This window comes from Scyliorhinus torazame, chromosome 12, assembly GCF_047496885.1.
Source record: "Scyliorhinus torazame isolate Kashiwa2021f chromosome 12, sScyTor2.1, whole genome shotgun sequence".
Classification (NCBI taxonomy): Eukaryota; Metazoa; Chordata; class Chondrichthyes; order Carcharhiniformes; family Scyliorhinidae; genus Scyliorhinus; species Scyliorhinus torazame.
The window spans coordinates 65,705,237-65,725,866 of NC_092718.1; the positions used below are offsets into that span (position 1 = coordinate 65,705,237).

The window sequence follows — 20,630 nt, forward strand, 5'->3', positions numbered from 1 at the left end:
AGCGTGAACCAGATAGGTGCGGTCCTGGGCCCGTAACACAGTGCAGCAGCAGGGGAGTGATCCCCAGGTGATCTCCAAAAGCCTCGCTCCTGGTAGCAACGTCCTGCTCGATTTCGGCAGCTGCAATTCAGGAATGTTAGCTCGGAGCAAACTCCGCGGTTGGCCCGGGGTGAGTCGCTACGACAGCTGCGGAACCTGCGGTGGGTTCATCCTCGTGAAAACCCCGGCTTCCGATTGCAGCTGTCCTGTCGATGGCCGATAATGAGGACCGCTACTCGGAGGCCGCACTCGGCACTCTCCGTGGAGAGTGCGATGTCTACTGCTATCTGGAGAGTGAGGGGAGTCTCCATCAGTAATTTGTGTTGCGTCTCTCTGTCCCGTAACCCACAGACAAAACGGTCCCTCAGGGATTCGGCCAAGGCTGTTCCAAATTCGCAGGGGGCGGCTAGCATCAGCAGACACACCAAAATAATCCCCGTTGGATTTGGTCGGGGCCTGCAAGGTCAAGTAGAAATGGTACCTCTGGACCATGATTGGGGACTGTGGTTTAAGTGTCTTTTGAACAAGTCAACCAGCGTACGAACGACAGTGTGTCCGGCCTGTCTGGGTAAGGGAGGCTTCTAATTAAAGCCTAGGTTGGACCGCTGATAGCGGTTAGCAGCGTAACCGTCTGTGACAGTTGTACCTGCTTGACGTATTGGACCCAATCATCAGTGCCAGCATCAAATGGTTCCAGCTTAGCAATGAGCGCCATCGCTCTGCTCAGGTAAAAGGCCTCTCCAAGCATAGATGAAGCTGGTCGGTGACAAAATGTCCGGTGGCTGTGGCAGCTCAACTTTATCCTCGTCGCCAGTGTGATAGCCGAAGGTAAGGACTTCATAGAACACCAGGTAAGCAGGATAACAACTAGGTTTATTTACTCTGCTCACAATACTACAATGACACTGCTCCTCACCACACAGGGTCACCCTCCCTGACCTGCTCCCAAGTCAGGGTTTGCATCCTGTGAGGTTCCTCCCAATCACCTCGGGAGCTCATACTCCAAGGTGTAGGAGGGGAACAGTGTACAATATACGATTTGGCCCCTGAGGGGGTCGTAACAATCAGCAGAGCAGTTTTGTACCGGAGTCTTGGAATGGGATTTAAACCCACAATCTTTTGACTTAGTGACAGTCACACATTTATCTGAGCCATAACACATTCTGAGCAATCAAGGATAAAATTTGTTGTTACTCTGAAAGTCATGCTTGAATAACTGACAGCCAATCTCATTTAGTGTTTCCAGCTGCATCCATCTATTTAGGGGCTTCCCAAAACACACCAAAGTGGGTTACGCTCGATCTTATCTATGCACAAAATGAATTGACCAAATGGTTGGGTGAGTTGCTACATTCAATTTTGAGCAAGTTTTCCACATACACTGTGCAGGATTCCTTCACATTTGCAGAGTCCTTACCGGACTTGCAAACAATAGCAATGTCATTTCTATGTTACTGCTGTCGATACTCTTCCTCTCCCTCTCCTTTTAATCAAGATTTTAAACTGATGGAGAATTTTGATGGGGGAAATAGGAAATGACTATGGGAGAGAAATTTAACTTAACCATTAAGTCCTCACTTAAAGTTGGAATTATGTTCGTGAAAAGTGAAAACTTTAACTGAAATGATTTTAAGCAAATCAGATTTTCCCATTGAAACTAATAAAAAAGTTTTGGTCAGGTTGTTGTCCTTCACAGAAAAAAAAATTAACATTACACCCTCTAAGTGAGTGATTTATATTCCTCATTTCCTTTTTTGGTAAATGAAATAACTTTAAAAATAAAATCAATTGAAAATATAAAACAAATACAGCCTTCTACTTATCTCATCTCTGATTCTGCTCACTGGCCCTCTGGCTCGCAGTCTCTACCACTCCCTGACTCTCTTCTTGACTGCGGACCCTTCCTTTTGTCAGACGTCCCATTCCCCACCTCTCCCTCTTGCCACTTCCTTCTCCTGAATCTGCGCTCTGAGCGAGTGCACTGGGGATGAGCAGTGAGAGGCAGAAAACGTAGCTTTTACTTGTAGGAGGTAAGCCACAAATGAGAGGCAGGGTCAGGAAGGGGTAGAGGGAGGGTTGGTAGTTAGAAGGAGGGTCAGGATATGGCAAAGGAGGGTCGACAGTGAGAGGGAGGGCCAGGGAGCGACAGAGGTCACTCCAAAAATGCCGCTGATTGGGCCATGCAGTGATACTTCAGACCCATGTGGAACGACTTCAAAATGAAACTCGCAACACTAAATGAGTTAGCCAACGTTAAAGCAAAACAACTTATGGCTGCGTCGTTAACACCACAGACCAACCTGTCTCTCAACATGTCATTGAGTGCAGACCCGATCTCTCACTGTTCAGCTGTTTGGCTTAGGTGCACCACAAACGGCGCTATAACCTCCCCTAGGGCTTGTGTCATGGAATTAAATTTGTATCATTGTAATATCACTGAGGGCTTCAGGTGATAATGTCTCTTGACTAGTTCCATAAGCTCTTCAAAGATTTTGGAGTTGGGGACATCTGGAGAAGTCAGACTCCTAATCAGGTTATAGGTCTGATTACCTGCTGCTTCTCTTTCCCCATCCCCAAATTCATTGGCCTGAAGAAAATGGCGCACGTGTACAATATATGGCACCCACTGCTCTGTGTCAGGATCGAATGGCTCAGGTTTCCCAAATAGGGGCATTTTGACACTCAGGCTGTTGAATGAGTTTTTTTTTAACAAAGCTTCCACACGAGGTCTGTTCTTCTGATGCTCTCAAGAGTATTGAAAGTCACTCAAGAGTATTGAAAGTCAAAGAGATCTAGGAGTACAGGTCCACAGGTCATTGAAAGGGGCAAACAGGTGGAGAAGGTAGTCAAGAAGGCATACGGCATGCTTGCCTTCATTGGCCGGGGCATTGAGTATAAGAATTGGCAAGTCATGTTGCAGCTGTATAGAACCTTAGTTAGGCCACACTTGGAGTATACTGTTCAATTCTGGTCGCCACACTACCAGAAGGATGTGGAGGCTTTAGAGAGGGTGCAGAAGAGATTTACCAGAATGTTGCCTGGTATGGAGGGCATTAGCTATGAGGAGCGATTGAATAAACTCGGTTTGTTCTCACTGGAACGAAGGAGGTTGAGGGGAGACCTGATAGAGGTATACAAAATTATGAGGGGCATAGACAGAGTGGATAGAGGCTTTTCCCCAGGGTAGAGGGGTCAATTACTAGGGGGCATAGGTTTAAGGTGAGAGGGGCAAGGTTTAGAGTAGATGTACGAGGCAAGTTTTTTACGCAGAGGGTAGTGGGTGCCTGGAACTCGCTACCGGAGGAAGTGGTGGAAGCAGGGACGATAGAGACATTTAAGGGGCATCTTGACAAATATATGAATAGGATGGGAATAGAAGGATACGGACCCAGGAAGTGTAGAAGATTGTAGTTTAGTCGGGCAGCATGGTCGGCACGGGCTTGGAGAGCCGAAGGGCCTGTTCCTGTGCTGTACTTTTCTTTGTTCTTTGTTGTTCTTTGATGCCTGTGGCAGTCGGAAGGCACTCCGATTGATCCTTGTCCCCAAATCTAGTTTCCAGTAAGATTAATGAATAAACGATTTATTAAGGTAAGTGACTATTTACTGAGAGTGAAGTAAAAGCTACCGTACGCCACAATTCCAAACTCCGATCTGGCAAGGAAAGCCCACACTCAGCCTTGGAATTCGCACACTCCAACCCGATTGGCCAAACAGGTCACATGTACCCCCGAGAACCCGCCCTTTAAAGGGGCACACTACCACATGAGCTACGTACAGTGCATATGTTTTATGTTTTGTTATACCCCTATGAAGTGCCATGGGATGTTATATTAAATCACGTTTCGTTAATGCTCTTATTACAGTGATAAATTGGGGTTAGTGTGTGATGGCATTGAGATACTTCATTTCTTCTACGGAAGGATATGCTATGAATGAGGAGTTAGGCTTCCAAATGGCACATTATGGTCAGTCCTGCCTCATCTGGATTGGAAGTGTCTGACTTGGCCCAAGGGACATTTAGTAGTTACCAGAGCACCCACATTAACCTTCTAGGTTCCTTAAATATGCAAATTGTTGGTTCCAATCTCTATTTAACAGTATCTGGACATCATTGACCTAATCTGTGATTCTTTCATGTTTGTCTTGGTGACACACCCTTTCAAAAATAAACCAAAATAAATATAATTACTTGCCAGCGTAACATTAGCTAAAAGAATTCCAATCTGATGATTGAAATTACCCCTGACGTTCTGCCCTGACGTACCTGCGTTGCTGGATTAATGATTTACTTTTCACTAATTTCCTTCCTTGTTCCTGCAGAAATGACTTCACAAATTAACGTAGTTAAGGTGTAGCAACCTTGTTCTGCGGCATATGTTATTCAGCAGACTTAAGGTGCAAGTTAAGAAAAATATCAGTAAGTGAAGGTTATTGTATTAACACCTGTGCTTTCGGTCTGGCTTAGAGCCAAGGTAAACACTTTTGAAATACAAGCTCGATATTTACCACACCATGGTATTTATTTTTAAGTCAGTGATTATAGTTATGAAGACAAAGCAGATATTTTGCTAAGGCAGGTTTTATAGATGTGCCAAAAAATGTAATATTTGTAATATGCACTGAATCACAGTCAGTGAAACATTCTTTCCACCGGATCAAGCAACTTTGTCTAATTCTTCAATTTATTATTTTATTAATTTGTTGAATTTATTTATTGAGCTTGGCACTGACTCACATTTTAATAACTAACCACCTTGTGTATATTGCTGAATACCATCCATTTTTGAGTGACTGTCATAAAACCGAGAGATTTATAATAATAATCTTCATAGTGTCACAAGTTGGCTTACATTAACATTGCAATGTGGTTATTGTGAAAATCCCCTAGTCGCCACATTCCGGCACCTGTTTCGGTACACTTGAGGGTGAATTCAGAATTTCCAATTCACCTAACAAGCACGTCTTTCGGAAACCGGAGCACCCGGAGGAAACCCACACTGACACGGGGAGAAGGTGCACACACTGCACAGACAGTGACCCAAGCCGGGAATCGAACCCGGCACCCAGGCACTGTGAAGCGACAGTGCTAACCACTGTGCCACCGTGCCGCCCATTGTAAGTTGTGATATTAAATGGTGTCAGATAGATCCAAGTTGCAGTTAGCTTCTGGCCGTTGTTTCACTGGAAGTTCTCCTGAGCCTCAATTTCCTTGTGCCTGTCGAAGAGCAGAGTTGGGCCTTTCGTTGTGCAAGGGAGTGTGTGCACAATGAATTTACACCAATTTTATGCCAAAACATTGCTGTGTGTGAGTTTCCTCAGTCATGAAGTACACCCGCCAATAGGATTAGAATTTAAACTGAAGTAAATGGGATTGAGATTTCTTCTACAATATGGCATGGTATGCTCTCCTCGATTAACATTGTAAAGGCTTTTCCCAGCAGTACAGATGGAATTGGCCAGTATTTCAGTGATGGCAATGTGCTCCTAATTTTAAAAGAGAAAAAAATCAAGGAAACAACTTGTTTATCTGGTGGGAAATTCTCCATGGTGAAAGACAAAGTTACCGGGAACGCTGCATCAGAGAGATCGCTGAGTTACATCTTGTTAGAGGCCTTTTGGAAAACTTTCAACACGGGCTTTCTGATGAGTTGTCTTAAACCTGAAGCAAATTACCCCAAGGTGCCAAGGCTGAGCCTGTGTCTCATTAGACTGTAATCTGTACACACCAGCCTAGCCCTGTAAAAGCATCATTAGAGACGTTTGCCTGACCCCAGAAGATCAGAACTGCATCATGCCCTGCTGTTCTACCCAACATGTTTTGCCTTCATATAGTGTCATTGGTGCAGTTATACTGCATTAACCTCTGTTCCTGCTCTTTGTTTATCAGCCAGATGTGGACAAAGCAGTAGCAGCTGCAAGAGTAGCATTCCAACAAGGCTCCCCGTGGAGAAATCTGGACTCATCGGCCAGGGGAAGGCTCTTATGTAAATGGGCCGACCTCATTGAGCGAGACCGGCACATTCTGGCTGTAAGTAAGATCAGATAAGGTAAAATATACACTCTTAAACCACAAACCATGGAATCATAGATATGGAAATGAAACTACACAAATAGATCCCGGACTGAATTTAGTTCCAGTAATTTTATCACAGTTTGATTAAATGCTGCACTTTTCAAATCACCCAGATTTCAGTGAACCTGCATTTTTATCCACTATTCCATAAAGAATATCAGACTGTATTTATGACTTGATTTATGACTCTGGGCAATACTCTTGATATGGAATATGTGCAAAAAGTATGATGCAATTATTATTTATGTTGATTAGTCATTATTGCTATAATAATGTTGTATTTAATGGGACTTTGGTATCTTAAAAAAATTCAAACACTGCTTCTTGAACACTATAAAAATGTTGTATTTGTAAAGAAAAGACAGAAAATGACATTAAAGATGCAGCTGATATGGTTAACTAATGCACCTCGTGTGTCAAATGAAGAATAGTCCGATTGGGGCACAGACAATCCTGGAATCAATGCCAATTCCCATACCGGCCACCCCGAATGTGGGGCTTTTCACAGTAACTTCATTGAAACCTACTTGTGACAATGAGCGATTAAATTTCTGCAAAGGTATTGCTGACCAAACCTGTGACAATTTTCCTGTGGGGTTTATCTGTGCCAGCTGGAATGTAAGGGCTGGTATATTGGTTTATCTTGCAGAGGTCCTGATGTGAGCAAAACTAAGGGCTGGATTTTCAGATTCTGAGGCTATGTACCCATGTCGGTGTGGGAACGGTAGCATTTTACGCCAAACAAAATGGTGCAAAGCGGCCACCGATTCCCACGCCCCGGAGAATTGCCAGGTCCGTGGCCGCGCATGTGCACGGAGGCGTCCTGCAGCGGCCGTGCCGTGCTACATGGCGGCGGCCACTCATGGACTCAGCCCACAAAATAGTGCCCCCCCATTGGCCGGCTTGCGCACCACGGACCATCCCCCACAGTGCCCCCAGCCCCTGATAAAGATTCCCCCCTGCCCGCGGATCAGCCCTCCACCGACTGTGGCGGTGCTGGACTGAGTTCGCAGCCGCCACGCCGAGTTCCCGACGGATGAGACCACACTTGACCGACACCATCAGGAACTCGGCCGGTCGGGGGCGGAGCATCGGGGGGAGGGCCTCAGGCAATGTCCTGAGGCCGTCGATACATTGCGCAGCGTACTCCGAGTACGCCATTTTGGAGTGGGCGGAGCAGCGCAAAAGCAGCGCCGTCCCCGATTCAGTCGAGAACTTTGATTCTCCGGCCGATCGCCAAACACGATTTTGGCTTAGCCGACCAGAGAATCCAGCTCCAAAAGTACATTTTATATATCAGTATACAGTTTGAGCCTCCACCATCACTATTCATAGCTCCAGGCTACACCACATATGTAACCATAGAATTCCTACAGTACAGAAGGAGCCCATTTTGCCCATCGAATCTGCATCGACTCTCCGAAAGAACACCTGACCTATGCCCACTCCCCTGCCCCATCCCTGCAACCTGGTAATCCCACCTAACCTTTTTGGACACTAAGGGGCAATTTAGCGTGTCCAATCCACCTAGCCTGCACTCCTTTGGACTGTGGGGGGAAACTGGAGCACCCGGAGGAAACCCACGCAGATATCGGGAGAACATGCAAACTCCACACAGACAGTCACCCAGGACTGGAATTGAACCCGGGTCCCTGGCCTGTGAGGCAGCAGTGCTAACCACTGTACCACTGTGCTACAAATGCATGTTGTCACAGCAACTTGGGCTCCCTGAGTGAACTGTAAAATAACACCATCACAAGTGTGTATTTATATCTGTGTGCGTGGGTGTATTTGTCCATCTGCACATATATATATATAAAATATATGTGTGTGTGTGTATGAGTGTTCATGCTTGTCCTTGAGTGTTAATTATATATTTATATTTGTATAAATGTTGTGTGCATATGTCTATGTATGCAACATGCTTGTAGATATGTGTATGTATGTATGCTTATGTATGTGTATATGTATGCACATGTGCTTGTGTCTAACAATGTACATACATAGTTGTGTTCATGAGCACAATGATGAATCTGGTACTGTGCTAACTAATCAGACAGATATTTATAAAATTAAAGCTGGAGTTTATATATGCGGACGATTATAGATTTATTCACCTTCGCTCGTTGTCCATGGTAAGGTGGTGGGTCTTCCCTTTGAACCATGATGTTTTGTGTGGTGCATATGCTCCCACAGTGCTGTTCAGTAGGACTCCCAGGGCATGAACCCAGCGACAATGAAGGAAGAGTGATACATGTCCAGGTCAGGATGCTGTTTGTCTCGGAGGTGATGCTGTTCCCACAACTTCACAGCTCTTATCCTTTGTGGTTTGAGAGTTTGCAGGGGAGGGAGCAACAGTTAAAGGAACCTCACTACTGTGAGTTATTGCAGGGTAACCTGAAAATCATACATTCTGAAATCAGAGGGAACTGGAAGTGGTGGGGTTATTCAGAACACTGGCATTGATTGAGTAAACTTGGCTTTCCTGGATGGTGTTGAGTTTCTCGTATTGTTACAGCTGCTCCCCTTCCAGATAGGTTTTCTATCACAGACTGCCTTGAGCCTTGTGGTTGTGTGGGTTCAGGAGGTCAATAGCAACACCAGCAGCAACTTGCTATTGTGCTAAAACAATTTATATGGGCCGAATGTGATAGAAGAAGCTACGGTGTTTCACCCCAATGTTATCAAATAGAAATTGGCACCATACCACATGAGATATTGATGAAAAAGTTTGGTCAAAGAGATCACGTTTAAGGAGCATCGTAAAGGAGGGCAGAGAAGTAGAGAAGAGAAAAGGGTTATGGAAAGATTTTCAGAGCTAAGGGCCCAGGCTGAAGGGATCAAAATTCCAGGAGCTACATATCTGGGAGTATTGTGGGGGCAGGTGGAGATCACAGAGATAGGGGCGGGAGGGACATGAAAACATGGATGGGAATTTTGCTTTCCCAAGAGCTAATGTAGGCCGATGAGCGGAGAGGTGATCGGGGAATGGGTTAAGACACTGGCAGCAGGGGGTTTATATAACCTCAAATTTACAGTAAGGATAACATGGGAAGCCAGCCTGGAGTGTGTTGGGATTGTCAAAGCTGACAGCAGAAGAGTTGCTGAGACAGGGATGGAGTCTGACGATGTTATGGAGGTGAAATATAGGCTGTCTGAGTGATGGCATTATGTTACATGTGACACCAAAGTTACAAACAGTCTAGTTCAGCCTCCAACGGTTGCCGGGAGAGGGATAGCATCAGTTGTTAGGAAATAAAGCTTGCGATGACAACACAAGACAATACCTTTGTTCATTACTTGGCAGAAATTTCTCTTTATCCAGTATTGGATGGAGAAGCAGTCTGACAAGGTAGAGGCAATGAAAGTGTCATGAGGGCTGCCGATGAGGTAGTGTTGGGTGTTCATGTGGGAGCTGAGCGTACAGAGTACAGGCTGAGCACTCCTTATCTGAAATTTCGAGAACTGAAAAATTCTGAAATCCACACTTTTTCTCGAGTGTCAGCGTGACATCACGAGTGGAAATCCCACAAGGCTCTGGGCAGGTTCCCGGGTGCTGCGCAGGTCCCCACATGCTGCACACGTGCAATTCCCAACGCGCCACGCATGCGCATGTCCCCAAAGGCTGCATATGTGAAGTTCCCATCGCGCCACGCATGCGCATGTCCCCACACGCTGCACATGTGAGGTTCCCAACGCACGCACGCCAAACATTTGCAGTTCCCAACGCGCCGCAGATGCACATTATATTCCAAACTACAAAAAATTCCAGAATTTATACACACTCGGCCCCAAGCATTTCGGATAAGGGTGCTCAACCTGTACTAAATTCCACCCTGGTCTTGCTTTGGCTGGTTTAGACCATCTTCTGCTCAATGGTGACCTCAACATGCTAATATTGGGGGAGCACTTGGGGCTGCTGAAGTTCAGCAGAGGCAGAGAGGTTTTCTCTTGTTAGAGGTGGTCATTCCCTACTATTTAATTGGGAGAAATGTTACCTGTCACAGAGGAATATCAGACTTAAGCACCATTCGACCCTTCAATCCTGTTCTATCATTCAATAAGGTCAAGGCTGATCTGGTTGTCTCATCTCCTGTCTGCCCCATGTAACCCTTCACTCTATTAACAATCTGTTGAACTCAGCTTTGAATTAATTCAGTGACCCAGGCTCTACTGCTTTCTGGGGAACAGAATTTCACAGACTAATGACTCTCTGAGAGAAAGAAAATCTCCACATCTCCATCTTAAAAGGGAGACCTCTTAGTCTTGAATAAGAATAAATAATTAGCAGCCAAGGCCTGGCTGTGCATCACATTTTGCTATTGGTGAACATCAGATGCTTCATGATTGGAGTTGAACACTGTACAATCAGCAGGGAACAGTTCCATTTCTAACCTTATGAAGGAGAGAATTGGGTTGTGGTGAACCACTGTAATAGGAGATGTAAGGTAGGACCTGCACTACAGGTTCGCCGGTAGCTCCTGCCGGCTGGCTCCACCCACGGAGAACTATATAAATATGTATGACTTCCAGCGCCCTGCTATTTTGCCAGCTGCAGCAGGAGGCCACACATCTGACTGTAATAAAACCACAGTTGTACCCAACTTTAGTCTTTTGATCGTGCATCATGGGTCAGATCTTCTGAAGACTGGCCACTTTGCTCCTTTTCACTCACCAGGTCGGGAGCTGCTCTTTTCGAACCCAAGTCTCAAGAGAAATGTGCAGTGTACCTCATTACTGAGGCCTTCCAGTGCACCTGGTTACCAAGACCTTTAAGTGTACCTGGTTACCGAGGCTTTCCTGCGCACCTGGTTACCGAGGCTTTCCAGTGCACCTGGTTACCGAGGCGAGGTTTTCCAGTGGACCTGGTTACCAAGGCCTTCCAGTGTACCTGGTTACCGAGGCCTTTCAGTGCACCTGGTTACCGAGGCCTTCCAGTGTACCTGGTTACCATGGCCTTCCGGAAAACCTCGGTACCGAGGCCTTCCAGTGCACCTGGTTACCGAGGCCTTTCAATGCACCCCATTACCGAGGCCTTCCAGTGCAACCAGTGACCGAGACCTCCCAGTGCAGAGCAATGTGGGGGGAAGTGAAGCCACACTCCTTTTTACTGCATTAGCTACCATAAAGCAGGTAAGATTAAAGGTCCCCTTTGACAAGCCACGGAGAAGGTAAGTGTGTCAGGTAAGTGGATGGGGGGGGGAAGGGAGCGTGTATAGGGAGTCGAGGAGATTGGATGGGTCGAGTGGACCAGGTGATAGGTCAGCGGATGGGGGTTAGTAAGGGATTGAGGTAGTTGGGGGCTAGTCCGTGGGATGTGGGGTAGTAGGAATGTTCAGGGAGTAGTCAGGGACGGGGGATAGTCTGGGTAGCAGGCGGTAGTCAGAGTTGAGGGGGTCGTCGAGGGGTTGGATGGGGTGTGGTCAGGTGGTGGGTAATCAGAATAGTCAGGGGGTGGGGCTTGTGGGGGGGGGGGTTCAGGGTTAATCACGGAGATGAGAGAGTAGTCAGGGGGTCCAGTGGGGTTTTGTGGGGTAGTCAGGGGATGGGGTGAAGTTGGAGGTAATCGGGAGTATTCGGAGGCAGTGGGGTTACAATTGGGGATGTAGTTGTGGGGAGGGGGTTGTCTAGTGGGGGATCAGTTGGAGGTCAGTACCATAGTTACCCAGGAGTTACAAACTGGTTTTAGTCCTTCTAACCTTTCCTGGGTAACTATCTTACTAAGAGTCTCCCATTGGATGGTTCTCAGTGCAGGGTAATTACCCTTTGGAAATTTAAACTTCCCTAGCAGTTCCCTTGTAGTCTTCACGTGGGGACGTCCGGAGCGGCGGTCTCCAATTGCAGCATCTTCTGGGGTACCACACAGGTACGACCCTTCCCCACACACCACCCCAGAGATCAGAATATCTGCTGTAACAAAGATATTTCTCTGAGAATCTGCTGCTGTGATGTCCTGAGGTTGTAATGAATGTATCCAACAACCACAACCATCTTGTTTTGACTCTAGCCACTGGAGAGTTTTCCCTTTGATGCCACTGTTTGACAGAATTCTTTGGTACTACGCCTGATCATGTGCCTCATGACGTCACGGGCAGCTACTCCCATTGACATTCGGTGCTGAATGTCATGTTTGGATCAAGACCATGACGCAACCTGGAGGTGAATAGTTCTGGTGGAACCTTAGCTGAGCAGGTTAATGGTAAATCGGTTGCAATCGATGACACTATTGGAGATTTCATCTTTCACTTCACTGGTGACAAGACAGGCTGAAAGGATGTTTTTTGCAAAGCTAGATCAATCCTGGTTCTTATGGATAGGAAATACCTGGACAATATTCTGCATTGATGTCTGGATGACAATAGCTAGGGGAGCACAGGGTTTCAGTATCACTGCCAGGATGTTGTCAGGATCTTGGTATTTGCTGTGTTCAATGCGCCTGTTGCTTCCTCAGATCATGTGAAGTGAATTAGAGTGGCTGGACACTGATGTACATGATGGTGGGGCTTCTGAATGAGTTTGTGGAGAATCATTCAGTTGGCACTTTTGACTGAAAAATCTCACAGCCACTTCAACCATGTCTTTAACACTCATGTGCCGACATCGACCATAGAGCTGTCCCAAGTCTTCCTGTTAGTTGCTTGGTTTCCTGCAACTATTCGGATTGGATTCGAAAGGGTTTCCATAGAATCCCTACAGTGCAGAAGGAGGCCAGTTGGCCCATTGAGTCTGCACCGACGCTCTGAAAGAGCACTCTACCACATCTTTGGACTGTGGGAGGAAACCGGAGCACCCGGAGGAAACACACGCAGAAGCACAGGGAGAACGTGCCAACTCCACACAATCAAGGCCGGAATCGAACCCAGGTCCCTGGCACTGTGAGGCAACAGTGCTCACCATTGTGCTACAGTGCCACCAAGTACAGAGCTTTCCTCCAATCTATTGATTGTTGGACTATTTATTCCTGTCTATAACCAGCTGCTTTTGCTGTTAATAAGGCAGGTACCCCAACGTGGTACCTTCACTGGATTAATATTTTATTCTAACACTAAAATCCTAACATCCTCTTTTACATCCAACTATATACATTGCTATGCATATGCATGTCACCACAGTATTCAATTCTATTGCTGCAGATGGTTCCCACAAATTTGTAGCTGCTAGGTTTTTTTCTTAGTCTGTCCCATGGTGATAGTCACATGGTAAAGAACATCCACAGTAGTGAAGACAGCACTTTGTGTTTCAAGTAAGACACACTGGTCACTTCTATTGCCTTCGGAAGGTGAAGGTAACGTGGGTTACCTCCTCATGTTGGTTCCTTCTACATCTGAAACAGGCCCAGTGGCAGCTCTGTGTGTTTTGACTCAGCCATCTTAGTCAGTGGCAGCAGTACTGAGCCAATCATGGGTATCAAAGCTGTCTCATTCACAGAATGACTGGATTGTTATATTGCACAATGAGGCCATTTGGCCCATTGTTTCTGAGGCAGATCTCCAAGTGAGTAATTCCTCTTTTGCCAATCTCCTACCTTCTCTCCATAACCTATTCTTCCTTTTCCGATAGCAGTCTAACTCCCTTTTCAAAGCTTTGTTTGAACCTGCCTCCACCACACACGCTCAGGAAAAGCATTCCAGCCCTCAACCACTCGCTGCAGGAAAAAGATTTTCTTCAGGTCACTTTTTGTCTTTTACCAACTGTTCACAATTGGGGACAATTTCTCTCTATCTACTCTGTCCAGACCCCTCATGAGCTTGAGGTGTCTCTTTCAAATCTCCTTTCAAAACTATTTTCTCCATGGAAAACAGCGCTAACTTCTCAAATCAATCTTCAGAATTGAAGTTTCTCATCCCTGGAACCATTTTCATGAATCTTTCTGCACTCTCCCTATTGCCTTCACATCCTTTTAAAATTCCACGCTCATAACTGAACTCAATGCTCCAGCTGAAGCCAAACTAGTGACTTCAACAAATTCAACATAACCTCCTTGCTCTTGTACTATGTGGCTCTCATGGCAAAGCCTGCGTATGCTTTATTAATCACCTTCTCAACATCTTCTGCCACTTTCAATGATTTATGCGTTACACCCAGGCCGCATTGCTCCTGCACCCTTTGATAAATTGTATCCTTTCTTTTACATTCTTTCCATGTTATTCAGTGAATCACCTCATATTTCTCCACATCGAACTTCATCTGCCACCAGTCTGTCTATTCCACCAACATGTCCATGTCCTTTTGACGTCCTGTGTGATCTTCCTCCCAGTTCATAATGCTTCCAACTTACGTATCGTCTGCAAACTTTTGAATTGTGCCCTGTACATCAAGCTCAAGGTCATTAATATATATCAGGGAAACTGACCCCTGGGGAGCTCCACTACAAACCTTCCTCCAGCCTGAAAAATATCCATTAACCGCGACTTTGTTCCCTGTCATTCAGTCAATTTGTATCCGTGTTGTTCCTGTGCCTTTTATTCCATGCTATAACTTTGCTCAGAAGTCTGTTGTGTGGCACTGTATCAAATGGCTTCTGAAAATCCATGTAAACCACATCAACAGAATTCCTTGCATCAACTCTCTCTGTTACCTCCTCAAAAAACTTCAGAAAGTTAGTTAACCATGATTTTTCCTCAACAAATCAATGCCAGTTTTCCTTAATGAACCCACATTTGATAACATGACTATTTATATTGTTCCGAATTATTGTTTCTAGAAGGGTCACAACCACTGAAGATAAACTGCTAGGTTTATCTTTACAACCTTTTTTGAACAAGGATATGAAATTTGCAATTCTCCAGTTCTCTGGCACCTCCCCTGAGTCTCGGGAAGACTGAAAAATTGTAGTTGATGCCCCTGCAATTTCCATTCTCACTTTCCTCCGTTTTCCACCCAGTCCTGGTGCCTTATCCATTTTAAATACAGTCGATTCATGACCTCCTCTCTATCAATTTTAACACCCCCCCCCCCCTTAGTGCCTGACTTACCTCCTCTTTCGCCATTCCATGTGTAGCATCTTCTTCAGGTAAAATCCTTTATTTTGTTTGTCATCCAGGGGGCTCGGGATTTGTTTGCCCTACCTTTGCCTTTTGAGGTGGTGATCAGTCACCAATTTCCTTGACCTTTGACCTGAAGCCATGAGGTTTCATGGGGCCCTGAGATCTCCTCCAATGGTCACTCTCTCATCTGGTTTTAAATCACTGCACCCCAGCTAGTGGCAGGTCTGTTCCATTGGTGGTAATGGGAATACCCAGGGATGATGATGGAGGAGTTTGGGATGTTGGCCGATAGTTATGTCATTTTTAGCTTGACCAATGTGTAAAGACAGCTCTCCCAACCATGAAATGTCTGTGCAATGGATTTTGCTGGTCCTCAATATTGCCTTTTTCTGTAGTTATAAGGTGCACATATTGCAATAGAGAATGCCCAATCGACTCTCTTTAATAAACTTTATAGCTTACTAGGCCATTAAGAGTCAATCATGCAGTGCGGAATGGAGTCACAGGTAGGCCAGACATGAGTCGGGCTGGCATGTTTCTTTCCCTGAAGGGCATAAGTGAACAAATCAGACTTTTACAATTACCTTTATTTTTCTGCTGTTATCTCCCAAATGATCAGATTTATTTAATTTGATTTCATAACTACCGGAGTGGAATTGAACTTGTGCCCTCAGAGTTGCTGATCCAGGACTAAAGCCATTCAGATACTCTATCTAGTTTTTAATGATGTGCCTTCTGGTCGGAATCCATTTGAAGATCTCACTCTTTTATGAGTTCCTTAATCAGACAGAATCACGCACAGATGAAACTATTAGGGTTAATCGAATAACACAATTATCCCACATCATAGCACAAGATGCCAATTTAAATTGATTTTCACCAGATAAAGGCAGATTGCTGCTGAGCTACTTTTTAATAAGACAAAGACCTCGGTAAATTAAAGGAACGACCGACAACGAAGATTCTGAGGATTGGGTAAACCCTTTTGTGTGAGCCATGGTTCTATTACTGCAAAAGGGAAAAATGATACAATCACATTACAAATGCTTTCCACAAGAGAAAAGTAGCGTGAGTAATTCAATCGCAAATAAATAGCTTTAGAGTCAAGTTCAAACACACCTGGACAGGAGCGCATGGTGTGGTTCATCTGATCTGGAAACTTCAAGTTCTTTTCATGTCAACATGAATAAAACGCACACCTAACTTTGATGATTGCAAACATTCGGTTTGTCAGCAAATGTCTCCATCATCATAAACCACATCAGTGCGGTTGGCCTGGTAACACAGCGACAAGCTGTTTCAAATCAAGGGCTTCCATGTGAGTCGAACCTGTTGCCCTTGATGCCTCTTTGTGACTACTCAGAAATAAAATGGGTTCTCATTGTTCAGTAAGGACAATGGCTCCGATAATCCATGTATTTCAGGATTTCATACACAGTGGTTGGGTGCTCGATTCTGGAATCATAGAATAGAATAATAGAATCCCTAGAGTGCAGAAAGAGGCCATTCGACCCATCGGGTCTGCACTGACCCTCTGAAAGAACACCCTACCTAGGTCCACTCCCCTTCCCTATCGTCGTGACCCCGCCAAACCTTTGGACACGAAGAGGCAATTTAGCATGCCCAATCCATCTAACCCGCTCATCTTTGGACTGTGGGAGGAAACCTGAGCACCCGGAGGAAACCCACGCAGACACGGGAAGAAAGTGCAAACTCCAGACAGTCACCAAGGCTGGAATTGAACCTGGCTCCCTGACGTTGTGAGGCAACAGTGCTAACCACTGTGCCACCATGCCCCCCATTAGCTGAAAGGGGGGGTGCACCCATAAATTGGGGGATATGAAAACTTTCATTGACACTGCGCTGTGCCATTTAAGAGCTGGTGTTGCTTGGCGAAGACCTCTATTGCAGTCCGAGGTGCCCGTCATGACTCAGTGGTTAGTACTGTCACCTCCGAGTCAGAGTCTATGGGTTCTCACAGCATTTTAAAGACTTGAGTACATAATAGAAGCCAATGAACCTGAAAACAGGAAATGTCTTGACCACTAGAACCTGTTCCAGTTCCATTCTGAAATTTAAAATGCACAATTGATGCAGCGCCAATTATTAAGCTTCCTGTGTAGAAACATTTCTTAGTTTTACTCCCAAAAGGTCTGCCTCTAATTCTTAAATGATCTCCCTTCATCCTAGATTCCCCAACCTCTCTAACTCACCCATCTGATCCCCTTTAACATCCTAAACATGTTGATCAAGTCACCCCTTAGGCGTTTAATTTCAGGGGAATACGTTGTGGGGCTGCCTCCTGAAGTTTGAGTTTCTGTGCTTCCGCACTGGAAAGCACACACAGTCGTGGTTTCGTGGATAGAATCCAGGAGACGTTGTCCCTTTTCCCTCCTGTCATAACGTCTGACTAATGAGGCATGTGGGTGCCCGGGCTGCTGCAGGGTTTCATCTTGTTTTGTAAAAATTGAGGGATATGTGCAATAAGACAAGAGGCTGAGAGGGACCCTATGCTTCCTCGGATTCCTGGCTGTGAGTATCCACTGAAATTCCCTGACTCGCTCTGGACCCAAGGATTAGCCATTTAGGTTGTGCACCCACAGCACAGCTCTGTCTATGCTTCTTAAGAGGTGCACAGCTATGAAGCTTTGTGTTTGAGAATTGCTTCAAGCCGCCCTGGATGATTTGACAGGGGGAAGCATTCCTCAGTGCATTGATGCTTATCACTGGAGCTCTGCTAAAGCACATGCCCTGCAAAGAACACCTTGGCATGAAGCCAGAGCCACAGACACCCAGGCAGCTAGGATTCTTTGATATCTGCAGTTTCCCAAGGGTATAGGGTATCATTGATTGTACACACGGGACCATTCAGCCTCAATCAGGCCAAGCCTTGCCTTAGAGAAATAGAAAAGTATAATAGTCAGTGCGGAGATAATAGTCATTCTGCAGATCTTCCTGCTGATGGAACTCTATCCTGGAGATGGATCATTCCTGAATCTTCAATAGATCTATTCCGAGGAGGTAAAATATGGAATGGATGGTTACTGGGCCAACCCTGTGGTGCTTTTTGACCTTAGGTGATGAGCACTGTGTTATTCAATAGAGTCTTATAATGAGACGTGTGTCAAAACCAGGATTCCTAGAGCAATAATTCTTGAGCTAAGTAGTTGATCAACGTCCCACTTTTGGGTTGACACCACTAGCCGAGAGAGAACAAGGGCAATGATAGGCTGTGTGTGATGAATGGTTACCGTACCCTTAACATCATGTAGGTGATGCCCCTTTAAGACCGGGTTTGGAACCCTGGGGGACTCCGCCTCCGGCTCTGCCCACCAGGGAGCCGTATATAAGGTAACGTCCTGTAGGCGGCACCCAGTAAGCACACGTCTCGGCAGCAGGCTAGTTCTCTGCTTATCAAAGCCTTCATTTACCACTCCACTCTCTCATGTCGTTATTGAGAGTACTACACTGTGTTTATATATTGTAAAGTTATCGTAGAAATGTCATCAGTGTACACAGGTCCTATAGCCACTTGACACAGGAAGAGGATATAAGATCTTCTCCCAGGGCAAGTGGCTTCTACTCATACAGATTGACACTAGACCGTGTATGTGTGTCAGTGCACAGGGGGTCAGACAGGAGTTTAGGTTGCAGGATTCAACAGCAGATGGGACAAGTGCACTGAATGTGTGGCAGTCACTTCATGTGGTCAATGTTCTATCAGTTGCAGGATATCCTGTTTGTTAAACACTTACTGGGGAGGGTTTGGGAGCCCTTGAACAGCTCCTGAACTGTTCCTGAACTGTTCTTGAACAGCTCCTGAACAGCCCCTCAACTGCTCCTGAACTGCTCCTGAGCAGCTCCTGAACTGCTCCTGAACAGGACCTGAACTGCTCCTGAACAGGACCTGAACTGCTCCTGAACAGGACCTGAACTGCTCCTGAACTGCTCCTGAACAGCTCCTGAACAGGTCCTGAACTGCTCCTGAACTGCTCCTGAACAGGACCTGAACTGCTCCTGAACAGCTCCTGAACTGCTCCTGAACTGCTCCTGAACAGGACCTGAACTGCTCCTGAACAGCCCCTCAACTGCTCCTGAACTGCTCCTGAACAGCTCCTGAACTGCTCCTGAACAGGACATGAACTGCTCCTGAGCAGCACCTGAGCAGCTCCTGAACTGCTCCTGAACTGCTCCTGAACAGCACCTGAACAGCCCCTCAACTGCTCCTGAACTGCTCCTGAGCAGCTCCTGAACAGCCCCTCAACTGGTCCTGAACTGCTCCTGAGCAGCTCCTGAACTGCTCCTGAACTGCTCCTGAGCAGCTCCTGAACAGGACCTGAACTGCTCCTGAACAGCTCCTGAACTGCTCCTGAACTGCTCCTGAACAGCTCCTGAACTGCTCCTGAACAGCTCCTGAACTGCTCCTGAGCAGCTCCTGAACAGGACCTGAACTGCTCCTGTACTGCTCCTGAACAGCTCCTGAACTGCTCCTGAACTGCTCCCGAACAGGACCTGAACTGCTCCTGAACAGCTCCTGAACTGCTCCTGAGCAGCACCTGAGCAGCTCCTGAACTGCTCCTGAACAGCACCTGAACTGCTCCTGAACAGGACCTGAACTGCTCCTGAACAGGACCTGAACTGCTCCTGAACAGCTCCTGAACTGCTCCTGAACTGCTCCTGAACAGCTCCTGAACTGCTCCTGAACTGCTCCTGAACAGCACCTGAACTGCTCCTGAACAGCTCCTGAACTGCTCCTGAACAGCTCCTGAACTGCTCCCAAACAGGACCTGAACTGCTCCTGCACCCATTGAGATGACACTTTCTGCCTGCCTGCAGGACACGAACACCCACGATATGAGGGAGTGGGCCAAGAGCGGAGGCAGCATTCCTGCCATGTGAGTCCGCATGCCTTTCTAGGAGCAGGCTACCAAGTTAGCCAGGAGGAGCAGAACCGTGACTGTGCCGAAGGTGAGACAGGACTCCCCCACCGATTTTGCCTCCAGTCTGTTATTGACAGCTGCACCCACAGAGTAACACATTGTTTTAATTAAGAAGCCTGCGTAGGCGGCCACTAAATCTCTCTTTTCCCCATTCCAGGTACCAGCAAGAAAAGGGAGAGACCCACAAGGCAGACCAGCCACAGAACCAGCCCAACCCCACCTCTGAGGGGATACCTTAGAATCCTCAGAGAATGCATTGTCACAGCACTTACCTTACCCTCCACCAGCGCAGATATGTTCACCTCGGTCGGTATATGTTCTAGAGTCTGCTCGGGGTCACCTCGGCCAGTGCATGTTCTAGAGCAGGCTCGGGATCATCGCCCCTGCTCAGCCCCATGCAGACAATGAGCCTCTGCCCATAAGAGACATAATGGAAACAGGCAAGGGGACATCAGGAAGAGATGCCAGAGGCCATGCACAGATCGGACTGATAGCTGGAAGAGCCCATCCACATCTGAATAATGTCATACCTCTGGCATGTGAGTTCTTGGCTGTCTTCATGGAACCCAGATCCAGTGCAACTCCCAGTGG

The 20,630-nt window shown here is 46.4% G+C and overlaps 1 protein-coding gene across 2 annotated transcripts in view; it reads left to right on the top strand.

Moving 5' to 3' along the window:
* Positions 1-20,630, top strand: part of aldh1a3 (aldehyde dehydrogenase 1 family, member A3) — a 191,174-nt gene that overhangs the window by 47,835 nt on the left and 122,709 nt on the right. Inside the window, exons 1-2 of one of the 2 annotated variants that reach the window (XM_072468808.1) lie at positions 4,437-4,456; positions 5,927-6,067. Coding sequence is in view for 1 of the 2 variants with exons in the window: in XM_072468807.1 (XP_072324908.1) it covers positions 5,927-6,067 (141 nt within the window). In the remaining variant the exon portion in view is untranslated. Of the gene's footprint in view, positions 1-4,436; positions 4,457-5,926; positions 6,068-20,630 lie in introns of those variants that run through there. The other variant, XM_072468807.1, reaches the window with a different exon arrangement.